Below are 17,365 nucleotides of genomic sequence, written 5' to 3' on the forward strand. Positions count from 1 at the left end.
ATCCTACAAATAGCATTTAATATGTATAACATTTGGGGAACGATCCAGCCTAAATAAGTTTCATCAATGCCAATGAGAGAAATGTGAACACACGTGTACATTCACATATGAAATAATTGGAATATAATACTGCATAACTTTAGCTAGACTGCCCTTGCTTTGTGTGCTATGCTGGTTATTTCAGTATGTACTGTTGCTAATTAAGAAAGGTGCAATCCCTGGTGTCAATTATGTAACTTTGGGAAACAAAGCTTTCTTCCAGTTACTAACAACATATTCAAATAGCCCCAGGAAGTGTATTCATAATGTTCTCATTATTGAAGATGAACGCAATGTCCATGTTCATGAAGGACTATAAGACGCACTTTTTCCCTCCTAAAAAGTAAGGGGAAATGCGTGTGCATCTTATGAGCATTTGCAGGCTGCGCAGCTATCCCAGAAGCCAGAACAGCAAGAGGGATCGCTGCGCAGCACTCCCTCTTGCTGTTCTAGCTTCTGGCTTAGCCGCGCGAAGCCTCTTCAGGGCAGGGGGAGCCTTCATCCCGCTGCCCTGAGGAGGCTTTGCGCAGCTATCCCAGAAGCCAGAACAGTGAGAGGAGTCACTGTGCAGCGCTCCCTCTTGCTGTTCTAGCTTCTGGCTTAGCCCCTCAGTCCCTTCCCCCAACCTCCCGGAAAAGTCCCCAAGAGCCGTGCTCCCTTTAAAGAGCCACACAGAGCATGTGTGCAGCTCTTGGGGGCTTTTCCCCCGAGGAGGGAGAAGGGCAGCCTGTCAGTGGGCTCCTGGGAAAAAGCCTGCAAGCGCCGCACACACGCTCCACGCGGCTCGTGAAAGGGAGCGCTGAGCAGAGCCTGAGATGCATACAGGCTCTGCTCAGCGCTCCCTTTAAATAATATTTTTTTTCTTGCATTCCCCCTCTAAAAACTAGGTGTGTCTTATGGTCAGGTGCGTCTTATGGAGCGAAAAATATGGTATATCTGCACTACAGTTGTAATCAAGAATGAATTACTGAGAGCATCCATTTAGATCACACTGTTCACTCACATAATATTGTTATAAGCTCACTATCTGATCGCTGGAAAGGACAGAATTCAGAGATGTAACAGAAATGGGATATCGACTGCTTAATGTTCCTTTCTGGTCAAACTTGACAGCCAATTCTGACTATACCTTCAATTTGTTAGGGAGATTGCTGGATAATTGCTCCCAATAGCCAGGAAATAGATGGAACCTTGATTATTCTTAATGAGGGGAAGCCACAGGGGTAGGGTGAAGTCATTTAGGTCTCGGTGTGTGCATACAGGAACAAAATCTGACCCAGTTTGAGTCAAACTCAGGTAGAGATAGAGGGAAATAACTAGATTTGAGCTCTGGGAAGCACTTTTTGGGACCCTGCAATCATCATCCGAGTCCCTTCTTTGTGTGCCTCCTCCATAGGAAATCCAGATGTTGGCAACACAGGAATGGGCCTTTTCTGAGGTAGATCCTTGTTTGTGGAACACACTCCCCAGGGAGGCTCGCCAGGCACTTTCTTTAGGCATGAGGCAAAAACATTTCTCTTCAACCAGGAATTCAGCTGTTTAACATTCTATAGGTTTTTTAATGTGTTTGTGGGAGAAGGGTTGAATTGATTTGTTTTGGGTTTTGTTTTATTATGTATTTTGCATTTTTTTTGGTTTTTAGGTGTGTTTTTTTGTAAACTGCCCTGGGGTCTTCGGATGAAGAGCGGTATACAATTTTTAATAATAATAATAATAGTAGAAGATCATTTACCACAGTTCTCTTCATCACTATCATCTTCACAGTCTGCTTGCCCATCACATCTTCTGGAAGATAAGACACACCTTCCTGAACGACATTTGAAATGGCTGGGAGAGCACTCTGCCAGGAAAATTACAAAATCCAGTCAATTAAAATGCCTTCATCATTAGTATGAAGAGAGACATAAAAGAAAAAAAGCACACACAGCCATGAAGAAGGGCCTATTGCTGTTCGGTTTGACTACTTCTTTGAGTTCCTTCAGTGCTGTTCAATTATTTTAAAATTGCATGGAAGTTTGACCTTATGAAAGTTTCATTAATATCAGGATTTGCTTTCATACACATCTAGTGACAACTTTATACTCTGGCTGCCATCTGCAATCCAAAACTGAGTAGCACTGACCCCCAATTAAGAGAATAACAGCCTTCATTCCATTAACTTATTATGCATATGATTTGATTAGAAAAATAAATTTAAACATAAGGCAATGAAATTTTAGCCCTCCATACCAGAGTCCCCCTCAAGTATGCAATGTCTAGTTTAAATATTTAGTAACCTTCTACATCTTCATCAGGTGTTAGACAAGTTTGATTGTCTGAGTTTTCTTCTGGGAACTGGGAACAATCAGTGTCTTCTGGCCACTGTAAGCCTACAATTCCAAGTACAGACTCACATCGTTCTTTGGACTGTTCACAAAGTGCTCTGAAAAGATTATGTGGAAAAGAATTATTTTGGATGGGAAAATTAGAGACTGAATCAATTCACACTTTCCTTGAAAAAGCCATTGGCCAAACCCAGCAAAACTAGTTAAGAAAATTAAGATTTTTTTGAGATTCTTTCAGTCATAATTATTTTCATGGGGTTTATTCTTTATTCATTACAACTATGTAAGATGGAGTAACCAGAAACAGAACACACTGTTATTAGGAACAATATACCATCAGTGCCTATAAAGGCTCTAAAACACTTTAACCATTATTTCCCCCACATTTCAATTGCAAATCAGCAAGAAATAATAGGAACTAAACAAAACACACACTTCCAGTTCATAACATCCCAGAGTGCCTTGCAGATTCCTTTGAAGTTATTGCCAATGCCTATCATTATTTAAATTATACTTGTGACCAAACGTGGGTGCTGCCAGCCTGTTCTTTTACAAAGCTGCAATTCACAACCACCGACTCTATCCAGTTAGGGAAAGGACAACCAAACTTATGTTTTCTCAGTATCAGACCAGCAATCACATCACTTGTGATGCAGACATGCCCTAACAGTAACAATATCTCTTACTTAAATGAAGACATGATGGGCTTGGCAATGCTACTAGCTTCCTACAGGTAAGGACTGAATTAATATTAAGTTACTGTGCATCTGACTTGCTCTATCTGCACTGAAACCTTCTTGGGCAAAGTTGGGAGGATGGTTACAGACCAGATTCAGGCACTCTTGGATGAGACTGATTTTTTGATCCATTTCAATTCAGGTTTAAACCTTGTTTTGGCACTGAGACCACCTTGGTCACGCTCGTCCTTTTATCAGGAGAGTGAGCCTGTTGATCATTCTTCATTCTCAACAGCTTTTAATGACATAAACCACAGTATCCTTCTGGAACACTGATTGTGTTGGAAATAAGGGGTTCTGCTCTGCAGTGATTCCACTACTACTTGGATAGTACTCTAGAAGGGGGTGCTTGAGGAGGTATTGTTCAGCCCCATAGACCCTCCAGTATGGGGTTCTGTAGGATTTGATCCTATTCTCCTATTTGATCCTATTCTTCACGTGCCAAACTATTCATCTTCTACATAAAACCACTGAGTGGGGTCATCCAGCATTCTGGAGCACATTGCCATCAAGAAGGTGTGGTGGTGGATGCACTGAACTGGTGCCTGACCACAATAATGAACTGGGTGAGAGCCAACAAACCAAAGTTCAATATAGAGAAGACAGAAACACTTGGATAGCAACCAGTTCTGGATGGGGATACACTTCCACTGAAGGTTTAGGTTCACAATTTGGGGTTATTTCTGCAACTATAATTGTCACTGGAAACACATGTGGTCTCTGTGGTGCAGAGCACCTTCTATCAGCATCGGCTGGTGGTCCAGCTGCAGCCCCATTTGAACAAGAATAACTATGCTCTGGTAACTTCTACGTTAGATTAATGTAATGTGTCATATATAGGGCTGCCTTTCAAGACAGTTTGGAAATGGCACTTATTGCAGAACTCAGTGGCCAGATTGCTAACAGGGAGCAGAAGGGATGAACATACAATACCAAATCTGGTTTGTCACAATATTAGTTTCTGAGCCTAATTTAAAGTGCTATTTTTAACCTATAAAGCCTTACATGGCTTAATACCCCAATACTACGTGGACCACCTTCCCCATACAAGTCTAGCTAGACCCTAAGATAAACTGTGTGCCCCCTCAAGGAGAAGTCCAAGGTGATAATGAGAGGAGAAGCTTTTTAAGCGGCACCCACCAGTTTGTGAATACCCTCCCCAAGGAAGCTCACCTGATACCGACATATTATTGATGCCATCTTTTCATGTTTTTATTTTGGTTCTTACAGTTATTTTAGCTGGCATGTTTGGTTATTATCCTTCTGTAGGGAAGGGTATACAGTGGTACCTCCATTCCGGGGTGCCGTTCACATCCTGAAAAGTCCGTAACCAGAGCAGCGCTTCTGCGCATGTGCAGAGCGCGATTGAGCACTTCAGCGCATGCGCGAACAGTGCAGAATGTTTCTGCACATGTGCGAACGCTTCTGCGCGTGGCAAAACCTGGAAGTAAACACTTCTGCGTTTTTGCATTCTTAACCCGAAAAAACGCAACATGAAGCGTTCGCAAGAAGAGGTATAACTGTATATGTTTATTCATTCCTTTTAGTGGGTGATCACTTTGAGTAAGTTGTTGATTTTTAAATGTGTAAATTACATCAGTGTGAATCTTAGTTAGAAAGTACCTAATTAATTGAATAAACAACAACAACAACAACTTATGGAAATAATAAGCAATAGGAACCTGTATTGTCATCATTCAAATTTTATCTTTGTGGTGAAGGGTCAAAATCAAAATCGCCTTCTACAACTGTTTCATTAAACAGAAATGGTTGAGGATTCTCAGTGTAGGAAACCTTAACACTAAGCTCAACCAGATGCTTAAGTAACAGAATATGTTTAGAGGTGTGCCTGAAACAGAATCTATAGATACATGATAGATGAGCAGGAAGGAGAATTGCATGTCCATTTTAAAGAAAGACTGAGATAAAAGAAATCTGTAAAAATGCCATAAGAAAAAGAACACCTAAAAGAGTAAAAGATAAGAATTGCCTTACTCAATCAAACTCCATTCCATCTAATCTAGCATCCTGTTTCTGACAGGGACCAGCCATATATAACACTACAACCTCTTGAGCAGAGTGCAAATATAACAATAATGCTCCTTTGTTGTGACTCCAGCATCTGGTGCCTCTAAACTGTATACTGCTTCTAAACACAGAAGTTCTATTTAGTTCTCATGACTAAAGGCCATTGAGAAGAGTTTTCTGTGAATCTGGTTAAAGACAAACAGCAATAAAATTAGTGTTCGCTGAACATAGGGTTATTATAACTAAACTAAATAAAACCAACATGCCTTTAGTTTACACCATAAGGACTGCACTGGTAATACTACAACACACTATAAGCAGAATTACAGTTGCACTGAAAGTTTTGTGGCCTGCTTTAAGCTAGTTATCAAGTGTTACCTGCATGGTGGAATGCGCTGATTTGTTTGAAGATCACATTTTGGCACTAAGATTGTGCAGGCAAAAAACATAAGGTATTTGTAACAGTTAGTTTGAACCAAGGCTGGGAACAGAGAGGACTCCCAGCTGATGGAGGCTTCTTTCTGCGTCCGATGGCCCAAATAGTTGGGGTACTGAGTATAATTATAAGGCAGGTTCATGCAAAGTTCCAGTATAATTGGCTCACACTGACCTGTTAAAGTAAAAAAAAAAGTTTTAAAATACTTGAAAAATATTACTGCATTTTCAAACAATTATTACATTGGATTATAATTTTACACAAGGAATTTCTATTGTATTGAAAATGTATTATTTTATAAAACTAAAACCATTTTGAAACATCAAAATGATATGTATGTTTCTGTTATCAATTACAGTCATATACAGAAGTCTATTTTGTTCTAATTCAGAGCTGGTTATATTAAAGGATACGCTTTTTTTGGCTAAGTTACAGCTATTTAAAGAATGAAAAGCATTCATTTAAGACAAAGACAGGAACATCTGTTACTGTTCTATCTTTTCCATTTCTCTTGGAAGATTTAATTTATCCCCTTGTTTCTACCAATTTTCACGTGTCTGGTAGTAAATATTCTCTTTTCAGAATGGGAATTGATAGGTCATCCCGAGACTCTTGCAGTATAATTCTGTTCCACAAAACATTTCACTTTCTTTCTTACCAATCTCAGATTCTTCCAGCTTTGTATTGCCTGGCCAGTCTTTTTTCACCAGTTTCCCTTTCAGTTAAGAATTCTTCTGCATGCCATATGTAAGTGGATCTAACCTTCAAAATCAAGTTTGCAGACCTAGGCTGTGCACACATTACTGTGTACTCCAGCTCTGGCACACTCTCACCACTGAAGTTTGAAGCCAAGTACACATGCCATTAGCAACAGATTCCACAGGTATCCTGTAGCTTCTTGAGAAATACTCCTATTTGATGCAGCTTCCCTCAAACCAGCTTCCATTCAATTAGAAAATGGAAGGTGCAATTAAGCTGAGGTGTGTACATTTCAAGCAGCCATTGATAGGATCTTCAGTGAATTAGAGCTTAGCATGGGAAACAAATCAGGTTATGGGAAAATACATTCCTGCCCCTTCTCTGGTATGAACAGCAACTTTCAACACAGTGCAGGGAAATGAGCTCACTACATTTCAAGCCTCTAATGTGTACATAGATCTAGTAGGGCTTGTCTACTAGTTATTTGGCCTTTAATATTATATGCAGGCTGAGATTACAAAGGAGTTAGACTCAAATGTTGCGATCTCCCTCTCTTTCCTCGATTGCAGATCATGAAAAGAGAAGGCAACAATGGTACCAGGAAATTCATTTTCAACTTGACTATAGGATCTTCTTACTGCATCAAAATTAGCAAAAGATAGACTCTCCGTCTCACCAGGTAGTAAGTGAATTCATCCTTTGTGTGGGCTCATTATTCCAATAGGAACATGGGAAACTGCCTATCAAGTCGTCATGTTCAGTATTGCCAATGTTATCTGGCATTGGCCTTCATGTGAAAGTTTTCCTTAGTCCTACCTGGGGATGGCAGTGGCTGAACATAGGACCTTTTACAGGCAAAGTATGTGCTTTACACTGAGGCTTTGTATACATTACTGGCTTAAAACAAAGCAAGGTCTTTCTTTTTCTCATTTTGGATCAAAGCTGGTTTGAGGGGAATGCATCAAAATGCAGTATTTCATGACATGATAAGATAGATACAGAATAATACATAGTGTGGCTAACGACATGTTCACACCGCTTCCCAAAGCAGCAAAGTAAACAAGAGTGTGTTCATACCCAGAGCTACAAACCTTGAAACATCTCATTTCCATGAGGAGGTTCACCATAAAAAATGACTGAAAAAAGGAACTGTGTAGTACAAAAAATATGCACATAAACCCAGGTCTGTTATACATTCTCTTCATCTTATTGTTTGGACAACCATGCAGATCATGAGCCAACTCTAGTTCTCTTGCTTGCTTGTTCTTGCGTTCACAATATATTTTGAGAATTTCTAACAATGAAGGCATATAAAAGACAGAAAGCATGTGAAGAACAAGTAATGGTAATTAAATCTGTAGTCATGATGAAAGCTCATGACTAAACACCTTTGTTTTTTGTTTGATCTGATCAAAGCCATTTCAACAGAGACATGTGATGATTAATCATCAGAAGTAACTAAAACAAGGAGATCCTTTTCTTCTGAATACTGAAGTACACCATTATCTTTGCAAGGAAGATACTGGAATACGTACAAGATATAATAATTATATAAAGTAATACCCTACTCACTACAATTTGTTCGGCTATTATTCATGTTGCAGAGAGGAGAGTGGGTACAGGAATCAGGACAGGAAGCAGAAGTACATTTCTGATCTCCTTCATGACATGGCATCTGACCTGGAAGAACAAAATAAAATCTTACAATAATTGCTGGATTTGGATAATGCTTTCATCAGTGCAAGTCAGTGCTTAAAGCCTGTTCCCAACATTCCATCTCATTGATACACTCTGTCTAGTGATAGACAATAATTTTTTTAAAAAGGATTTGGGTTCAGGAAGAAGATATTGGTTGATCAGGTACCCCTAAGCCACCTGACTTCCAGGCTGTGATTGCTTCTGACTAAAAAACACAAATAGGGGCAGAAGACCACACACTTCCACACACTTAATAGGCTGCCCAATAACTTGGCAGGGCATACTTCGACAGTACATGAGAGTGCTGTGATAGGAGACAGAATGGTGGCAAGCAGCCTCAATTATTCTGTAAAAACCTCATCAATCCAACACATCATCATTATTTATTGTCAACATGTATTCTAAAGAAAAAAATATCATTACAGATTCTTGCCTTGCATATTATCTCAAGTACACATATCATTAGAGAAGGAATTTGGCCATTAACTTAAAAAAAAATCTGCTTATGCCAGTCTACTTTAACTGCAATACCCCACACCTCAGGTTTTACCTATGTGTTTGCAAGTTCAAATTCTACACCCACCCACACCAAAGGGGAGCAACTGTATCGCTGACAGCTAGTGTGGTGTAATGAATATAGGACTAGTGCCAGGTTTTGCTGGCCTCTCAGGATAGTATCTATGTTGGCTGCACATATGGACCATACTGGTGATGGCATTGCTATCCAGCAGCTATCATCTGAGTCTGTTCTTCCCCAATGGCTGATGGCACACTTCCTATTGGACTGAAACCGCCATTTGGCTCTGACCAGATACCATCTTTTATTCCCATAATGCAATGCCATGGAGTGTACCAGGGCATCTGACTCTTCTAGAGGAATTGGACTGTTGCTTCCCCTTCCTTCTGTGTAAGGCCCTGAGGTTAGGGCTAGGAGAATAATGGTGATGGTCTCCTCAATATGAATTGGAGTGGTAGCAAGTGATGGCAACCCCTGGACTTGCTAAGTACCCAATGCTGGGGGGCAGGGGAGTAGAAAGCTCTGCAGCAGCTCCTGTATTTGTGCCTATCCCTAGAGCAAACCTGCTTCAACCCCTATGAGGAAACCTAACCTTAAGAGATTATTTTCTGCCGGGGGGAAATGAGGTGTGCCTGAGCTTTAATACACCTAATCAGACCCAGGTAGATAATTCCACCCGACATCACCAGAGACACCCCTGGAGAGGTGGACATAGATGGGCTGTGGGCTCTCCTCCTCTGTCCCAAAGGATAGTACTAACTGCATCCTCTGGTGGATAATTGCATGTCTGTGTTGGTTGGATGGCCATATTCTCAGTGGCACAGCCTGTTCCTGGAATTAAGGGAAGGCTGCAAAGGGTGGATGAGGCTGGCATATCTGCAGAGTGGTGCCTGTGTAGCCCAGGATGTGTAATGAACTGCCAGATAAGCACTGGCTAATTTGTGCAGGCTTTTCAAAGGCAGGTTTGGAGATATATTGCTTTAATTCACATCTATTTCTAAAATTACATTTGCAAGGCTTTCATTAGATACCATGAGGCTGTGAAATGGAACTCATTTTGAAAAAACCTAATCCCTCACTCTCACCCTGCTTCCCTATGGGAGCTCCTCTCTCAGTTCATTATGGAGCTAGAATCTGCATGAAACAGCACACAGATTTTTCCTAATCATAGCACAGCCTAAACAGAATTCCTATAAACACCATGTCTTCAGACAACTTCATTGACGTAGCCATGGGGACCCTGTATTGAATTTCTATTTCCACAGAATGAATGACGGCAGTTATTTCAGCCTATCCCTTAATTGCATTTCCTTAAGGACCCTATGGAAAGGAGACTGCTTTACTCATTCAACCATGTAGTGAGCTAATTTCATTTGCAAATTACACAGATGAAATACTAGAATACTTAAAGTACTCCCTTCCAGTTCTGCTTATAGTTTCACATGTAGACTGTCCCACCGCCACGCCATTTCTAAAACCAAACCAATACATTTATTTATCAAGGAGATTTTTTGATTTAGATTTTAGTCCTCTCTGCCTCTTGTTTATTCATTTAGAGTGGATTCATTATTGCAGCTCTTAAAAACAGGCTCTAATCTCAAGGGCCTGAAGTGTAATACAAATACAGTGGTACCTTGGGTTACATGTTCTTCAGGTTACATACACTTCAGGTTACAGACTCCACTAACCCAGAAATAGTGCTTCAGGTTAAGAACTTTGCTTCAGGATAAGAACAGAAATTGTGCTCCGGCGGCACAGCAGTGGGAGGCCCCATTAGCTAAAGTGGTGCTTCAGGTTAAGAACAGTTTCAGGCTAAGAACGGACCTCCGGAACAAATTAAGTACTTAACCCGAGGTACCACTGTAAAGCCATACTTAACACATACATGTTCATCATTTGTTGACTGCAATACCAAGTGGTGACCTATATCGGCTAATAAAGTCCTAAATAAGTAGTACGTGATTGCCTCTCCTGGGTTTGTTCATATTTAAAAACAGCCACCACATGGTGGCAGCAATCTGAATTGGGACCACGGCACATGGTGGGAGGGGGACTGACATTTCTTCTCAAGCCCTTTCCTTGCAAAAACTGCCCTCAAACTCCAATTTCCCCCTGTGAGACTACAATCTCCTAGGGCCGTAAGCCCCATTTAAACATGTGGGAGCTCTGCAATGGAACCTGCAGAGGCTAATCTCTCAGCGGATAGTGCCTTATAACATAAAAAGGCAGACAGAAGCCAAGAAGATGAACAGTACAGAGGACAGTTTCTAATAAAATTATGGAATTTGGGAGATGGAGAGTCTGAATTATCATCCTTAAAAAAGTGCTCTCCCATAAAATATGGGAGATTTATTCCCCACATTTGGTCTTCTCAATAAGGTAGGTAGCAAGTCACATGTGGCATACCCTTATTTTCAGCGCAATTCTCTTCATCACTTCCATCCTTACAGTCTTTGTCTCCATCACACTGGAAGGTACTGGGAACACATTGCCCATTTCTGCATTCTGCCAGTCCTTGACTATGGCATGCTGGGGGGAAACAATAAATTATTTTGGTAGCTTTTAGAGGCTCCCCATTTTCTATAAACTAAAAATATGTGCTAAATCACAACTTAATTTATTATTATATTTGAATGAATATCATAAAAGCAGTATGATTACAAATAAGATCCTATGAATTTTATATCAGCTGGTTGGTTAAAATAGCAAACATGAGGAAAATAGTACACTTAATGCACATAGTTATAACACAGTAATAAACACAGTATTTATTAGCTTCTAAATTCAAATCAAGTTTCACATGGAAATCTAGCAGAAATCAACAAGCATGACCAGTCCTTTTATTTCTAGTAATACTGTTCTTCACTGCATTTAAAAGTATTGATCTCAAGAGGCTTACAAAATCAGATAACTTACAACAGTTGACTTCATCCGATTTATCTGTGCAGTCGTGGTCACCATCACACACCCAGTCCATTGTTATGCATCTCCCATCTCCACATCGGTGCTGAGTTACTGGATCACAGTCTTTATTAGAACATTGACAAAAAGAGCAGCAGGGAGAATGAATGAAATAACGCCTTGCATTCAATACACATTCGATATTTAGTATATAGCTGGGGAGGGGGCAAACTAATGACCCGTGTGAAAATTGGGACGGGGAGTTGTCAGTGACACCAACAAGATGAGGAAAGTTGTGCCTGCCAAATTGTTCACTATCTTGCAGTTATTAACGTAAGGCACTAGGAAAGAACCCTGACCGGAATTCTATTATAGGTGTGCATGGCAGGATTTCTTGTGTTATACTTTCAACACCAGATCCCATGGAGTATTTTAAAACATGCTTCTCCAAAACTAAAGCGGCCTGCTTTTGAGGCCATAGGGTGCTTCAAAACCAATGTTCTGAATTCAATTTCCTTTTAAAAGAAGACCACTATGCAGCCCAGAGGGCCTGCCATTCAAAGGCCAAAGAACATGTTCCACAGCAGGCAACTAGGAATATATCCACACTTCCTCTTGTCCCACTGCTTTCCCCCATCCTCCACCATCCAGGGAAAACCGCTATTTTGCACTCAATCAGAGCTGACAGCAATTTGGGTTTTCTCCAGATCGACGTTTGCTCTCGTTTAGCACTAAAGGCATGGGACAAGTGGAAGTGTAGATGAGCCTTCTGTCTCCTGTCCTGACATCTTTTTATTTGAGTTAAAGGAATCAACTGCTCCAGCCCAACAAACCCAACAAAACTGCTGCCCATTACGGAGGAAAAAAAGGAAGATACTCATATCGTTCTTAGGTTTTCCTCCCCTCCAAACCTAATAGCAGCCCTAAGGGAAATTAAATCCGGAAATGTTATGAAGGGAAAATGATTTCCATTCCATGCCACTATTCTGACTAAAAGAGATGTCAGAGATTCCATCACAGATCTCCTGTGTCATGTGTAACTTGGCCATGAGAAACAGAAACAGACACAGTCCCTATAATTCTGGCTCCTTCTTTCACAAGAAGTTCTGCAAATGAATATGAAACAAACAAAACAAAAAAAGCTGTTTCCAAATGTTCCGTTCCCAGAGAAAGACTGGAATCCTTCCCTTTGATCCCGACAGGGACTCCATGCATGTAAAAGCTACATGATAGCCATAGCCCTTATCATGAATTTCACTATAGCCTTCTCAGTCGTTGCATCTTCCTGCCAAGAATAGTTGTCTCTGCTGAACTTCTGACTTTCTCACAGTTGTTTACAAGAAGTGTAAAGTCTCTGTCAGAATTTAAAAAGGCAGCCCTAACACTAACCTTTTCGTTAGATTTAACACTAGGCTGCAGGTTAAAGATGACAAAATAACACCAACAGTGCAGTTACTATCTGTGTACTGCTTCTGACAACATGTCTGAGAAAAATATGACATTTGTAAAAAAGCAGATGCAAACAAAAACTCACACATATATTTATATATATTATAGTGGAGATAAACCACTGCATAAAATTAAATCAAAGAGGCTCAAATAGGAAAAGGTACTATCAGAAAATCCAGGATATTTAGAAAGGTTTGCTGGAAATCAGTTGAAATCTGTGAAAATCTATAAAGACTCTTAGGGACAATTGCTGCTTTAGCTCACAGCAGGAGACCATCTTGATGCATTTGTGAAAATGCTATTCCTTACTATTTTATGCATCTATCATAATCTGTTATGTTAGCAGAGGAAGAGGCATACCAAAACCTGGCTCTTGATACACAAAGCCATTCTGCTACGCAATGTTTCATTTACATGATTTAACACTTGTAATCTGACAGCATATTTTTTTTAGCGACTTTTGAGATGAATTGAACTAGACGATGCCAATCCTGTATTCATTCCCTCAGAAAATGTGTGTTTTTTTTGTAAACCAGTTTAGAATAAATCATCATTGTATTTACATAGTATTTTGAACACTTTAAAAGTGTTTTGCATACAGTATCTTACTGCAATTGTTACTAAATCAAAGTAATACACCAATATTATGACCCCCATATTGCGATTGGAGAAGCTGAAAGTGAGAGACAGTGGCTTGCTTAAAGCCACCTGTTAAGTTAATGACAAAGGCAAGGATTTCCTGATCTGTAGCTCCATATCTCTAATATGACTGTCCCTCACCTATCTGGATGCATACTATTCTGCTGGTGGTCTTTGGGAAAATAACAAGTCCCGCAAAAGGAAAAGCTTCCTTTCTTAATTATAAAAAATACTTTTTTTTTAATACCATACTCTAAACTACTATAAGAAGAAAAAGGAATAAATGAGAAAGTGTGGTGAGTACATACTTTGTGACAGAGCTATTGATGAAACATGGTTGCTACAGAATTGTTGGAAATCAAATTTTCAACTGATTGTAAAAAACAACAAGTGCCCTGTGGATCACCAGTCATCAAAACAGAGAGGGAAAGCAAATTTTCCCATCCCATTATTGTATTTCTAACCCACTCTTCCACAGAAGGTCCCAGGGTAGGTTATAGCATATTAAAAACACAGTGCAAGTGAAACAATAAACAACAAGCCCACCAATAACATCTAAACAACAATTCTACACAACATGTTACAAGGAGGACTGAAAATCTAATTTTCAGTTTTCATATGTAAGGATAAAGGGGTGCATCTTCAGCAGCCAATGGAAGCTGTAAAGAGGCACTGCAAGTTGCACCTCTGTGGGGAGGACATTCCATCCACATCAGCCTCTCATGAGCTGCCTTCCCAAACCTCTGAGGGTGGCAGAACAAGCAGGCTGGTCAGATTAGCCTCAACCAGAGCCAGGGCCTTTTCAACACTGGCTCCAGCCTGGTGGAACGCTCTCTCTCATGAGACCAGGGCCCTGCAGGATCTGATTTCTTTCCGCAGGGCCTGTAAGACAGAGTTGTTCCGCCTGGCCTTCGGCTTGGAATCAACTTGATTCCCTCCCCCTCTTCTTTTTTTCCTTTCTCCTCCTGTGATGGAACTCCTATTTGGGGACTTTCCTGGCTTTTTCTTCCTATGTAGGACCAGTCTGGAAAGTTAGCGTTGGTGAAGACTTGACATTTCCATCCCCCCCAAAAAGTTTTTGATTTGAGTTTCCATTGAAATGAGGCTGTATTTTAATGTTTTAATGTTGTATTTTAATCTTGTTTTTAAGCTGTAGTTCAATCAATTTGTTTTTATATCGGGTGTTAGCTGCCCTGAGCCTGGTCTTGGCTGGGGAGGGTGGGGTATAAATAAAATAAAATATAATAATAATAATAATAATAATAATAATAATAATAATAATAATAATTCTCCACTCTTACAGACTTGTCTATAAGAAACCACTCTTTGAGAGACGTGTCTACCACACCTGGTTGTGACCATTGTTCACCAACTAGTGGCAAGCACTGTATTGCTCAAAGTCATGCTGACACTTCATGATGATGGTGAGCAATGGGACTGCACTGGTCAAGGTGGAAGGGACGAAGAGGGAGGGGAGAGTGTGGCTGGCTCAGTCTGCTCACGTTTTTATTGTTTAATCAGCAGTGGTGAGCAGGCATGGGGCAGAAATTCATTTTAGTTGTTGTTATTTATGAAATTTTTTTAGTTCACATTTAAAGCTGCATTTATCAAATTCACACATTCCAAAACAATAAGAGAATCAAAACTCAGCCATCCTTCAAAATGTGCAGTAATCCAAATCCAGGGTTTACTATAGTAAGTACAGGGAGTTCAAGCAAAATCATTATCCAGAATGTAAGCCATTCTTCCTAGAACTGATTCAGCATGCTGTTTTTGATGTGGTATTCTCCTTGCAGACCTGTCCCACATCAGAATGTAAGTATAACCCGTATTATGTAAGTGGGTGATGAAAATGGAAAAGTGACGTGAAAGGTTTCTCACCAATTCTTTAACATCATGTGTGGAGTTTCATTTGAAAGGCTTATATAAGCAATAAGTAGCAAACAATGAAACTTTTAAACATTTCTGAAACAATATTTTCACCTTAAACCACATCACAGGAAAATACAAAATGGCCTCCAACAATGCAAGAGACAAACTTTTTGAATGCAACATGCTTAAGTGTGCCTAACTATGTGCTAGATTTTTGCCTCCATTTGCTCCAGAGTTGTCTCTGTCCACCAACTGTGATTTTGTAATAACCCAGCTATGTTTCTTATTTACCACAATTCTGCTCATCACTTAGATCTCCACAGTCGTCATACCCATCACAAACAAAGCTGTAATTGAGGCACTTTCCCATCTTGCAGCGGAAAACTCCTTCGCTACAGTCTGAAAAACAAACATATTTTAAAACTTTCTTTTGCTTTAGATACACAATACCATATCGCAGAAATTATTTTGAGACAGGTTTCAGTGCATCCATATTCCAAGTTAATCTCCCTGGCCACCTTTTAATGTTCTGTGATTTCAAAAGCTGCGTAATAGGCAGAAGTCAACAAGTGAAGCAATTTCTAGCACAGAATTGCAGTAACAGGAAACATCGCCTGCTGATTTCTCAGTATTATGCAGAGCCTCTGTTCAAATAGAATATAACCACCTTAATCCAATCCTCCTTGGGCAATGTTGCATAAACAATAGCTAATTCTGAAAATGGTACGTACTTTTTAAGAGACTATATGGCTCAAACCAGGTTTGTATCAACTGAGCTAAAAAGAAAGATTAAAATTCTGCACCAAGAATTTGCCTGTATAAATTAGGCAATTTACACACATTTGCATAGAAATTCCTGGTTTCTATAATTTATCCAACTTCTCCTGGTTATATGGAGGGGGAAACAGCCATGAAGGGCTCTGAAATCCCACTCATTGGCCATTAGGTATCCTACTGAGTTTCAAAGATTTCATCAGAGTGGGGTGGCCAACTCAGGCAAGATATTTTGGATGCCTTAAAAGGGCAGCAAATTTTTAGTTACTGAATTTTATTTTATTTTTACTGCCAAGAAGAGAGAGAAGTCTCAGGTATCAAAATAACTCAGCTTTCCTTGTCTGGAGATGGAGGAGGATGAAACATTTACTGCTATAACTCAGGCAGCAAAATGTATTGGGCCAGTGCTGCTGCTGTTTTAACATACATAGCATCTTTATTATTATCCTACTGTACTCCAAGAAGCTCAGAGCATTTTACACAGGACTATCTCATTTAATCCTCTTAGCAACCTGTTAAGGTTGGTTGGATGGAAAGAGAATGGCTTGCCTGCCATCATCCAGTGAAGACTCAACTAAACAAAAATGTGCTTAACAAAAACCTCAGCAGTCATAAGTTTTCTGGCTCAGGGAAAAATCCATTTGGAGAATATAAGAGTGGGATGTCCACAAGCAACTTTCCCCCCTGCTGAGTTCAAAATGTGTGTTTTCAAGAGTGAACACACATTAAGAAGCCCAATGCAGGTGGAAGGAAATACTTGGGGAGAGTAGTTTGAAGGAGTGATAGGCAAGGAAAGGGTGAAGCCACTCATCCACTCCAGATTACCAGCTTCCACTTTAGTTATGCTCATGGCTGAACTGGATTTAAACCCATGTCACTGAAATCCAGGCTCAGCATATTGCCCAGTACACCACATCAAAGCTAACTTCCACTGCTGTTTAAGAGGAAGCAATGCAATAGTTCACGCTATCCTGGATTTTCCAGAGAAATCTATATTTAGCTCTGAAAGAACACATAGAATGAAAGGACAGTAAATAACAAAGACATACAGTCCGTAACATTATAAACTAAATGAAAATCTGTGTACTCTGTAGATCATAGATGATTTCATATTGAGTAATGTGGTACCCAGCTGAGTTTAAAATCTGAACCAGCATGAGGTATCCTGGCAGTTCTCACTGTTTATCCATCCCTCTGTTGTAACAAAGACTGCTACTCCTTAATGCTCAGTATTAGTTTTTCTTTCCTTTCT

General features: G+C 40.0%; 1 protein-coding gene across 7 annotated transcripts in view; it reads right to left on the bottom strand.

Annotated features, from left to right (window-relative positions):
- CORIN (corin, serine peptidase) overlaps positions 1 to 17,365 on the bottom strand; it is a 103,647-nt gene that overhangs the window by 31,712 nt on the left and 54,570 nt on the right. For all 7 annotated transcript variants that reach the window (XR_014515798.1, XM_083459810.1, XM_083459809.1 and 4 more), the window contains exons 7-13: positions 15,631 to 15,738; positions 11,395 to 11,505; positions 10,885 to 11,007; positions 7,836 to 7,943; positions 5,507 to 5,738; positions 2,316 to 2,461; positions 1,772 to 1,879 (exon numbers count right to left, since the gene is read on the bottom strand). Coding sequence is in view for 6 of the 7 variants with exons in the window: in XM_083459810.1 (XP_083315936.1) it covers positions 1,772 to 1,879; positions 2,316 to 2,461; positions 5,507 to 5,738; positions 7,836 to 7,943; positions 10,885 to 11,007; positions 11,395 to 11,505; positions 15,631 to 15,738 (936 nt within the window). In the remaining variant the exon portion in view is untranslated. The remainder of the gene's footprint in view (positions 1 to 1,771; positions 1,880 to 2,315; positions 2,462 to 5,506; positions 5,739 to 7,835; positions 7,944 to 10,884; positions 11,008 to 11,394; positions 11,506 to 15,630; positions 15,739 to 17,365) is intronic.

This window comes from Podarcis liolepis, assembly GCF_965112155.1.
Source record: "Podarcis liolepis genome assembly, chromosome: 9".
Lineage (NCBI taxonomy): Eukaryota > Metazoa > Chordata > Lepidosauria > Squamata > Lacertidae > Podarcis > Podarcis liolepis.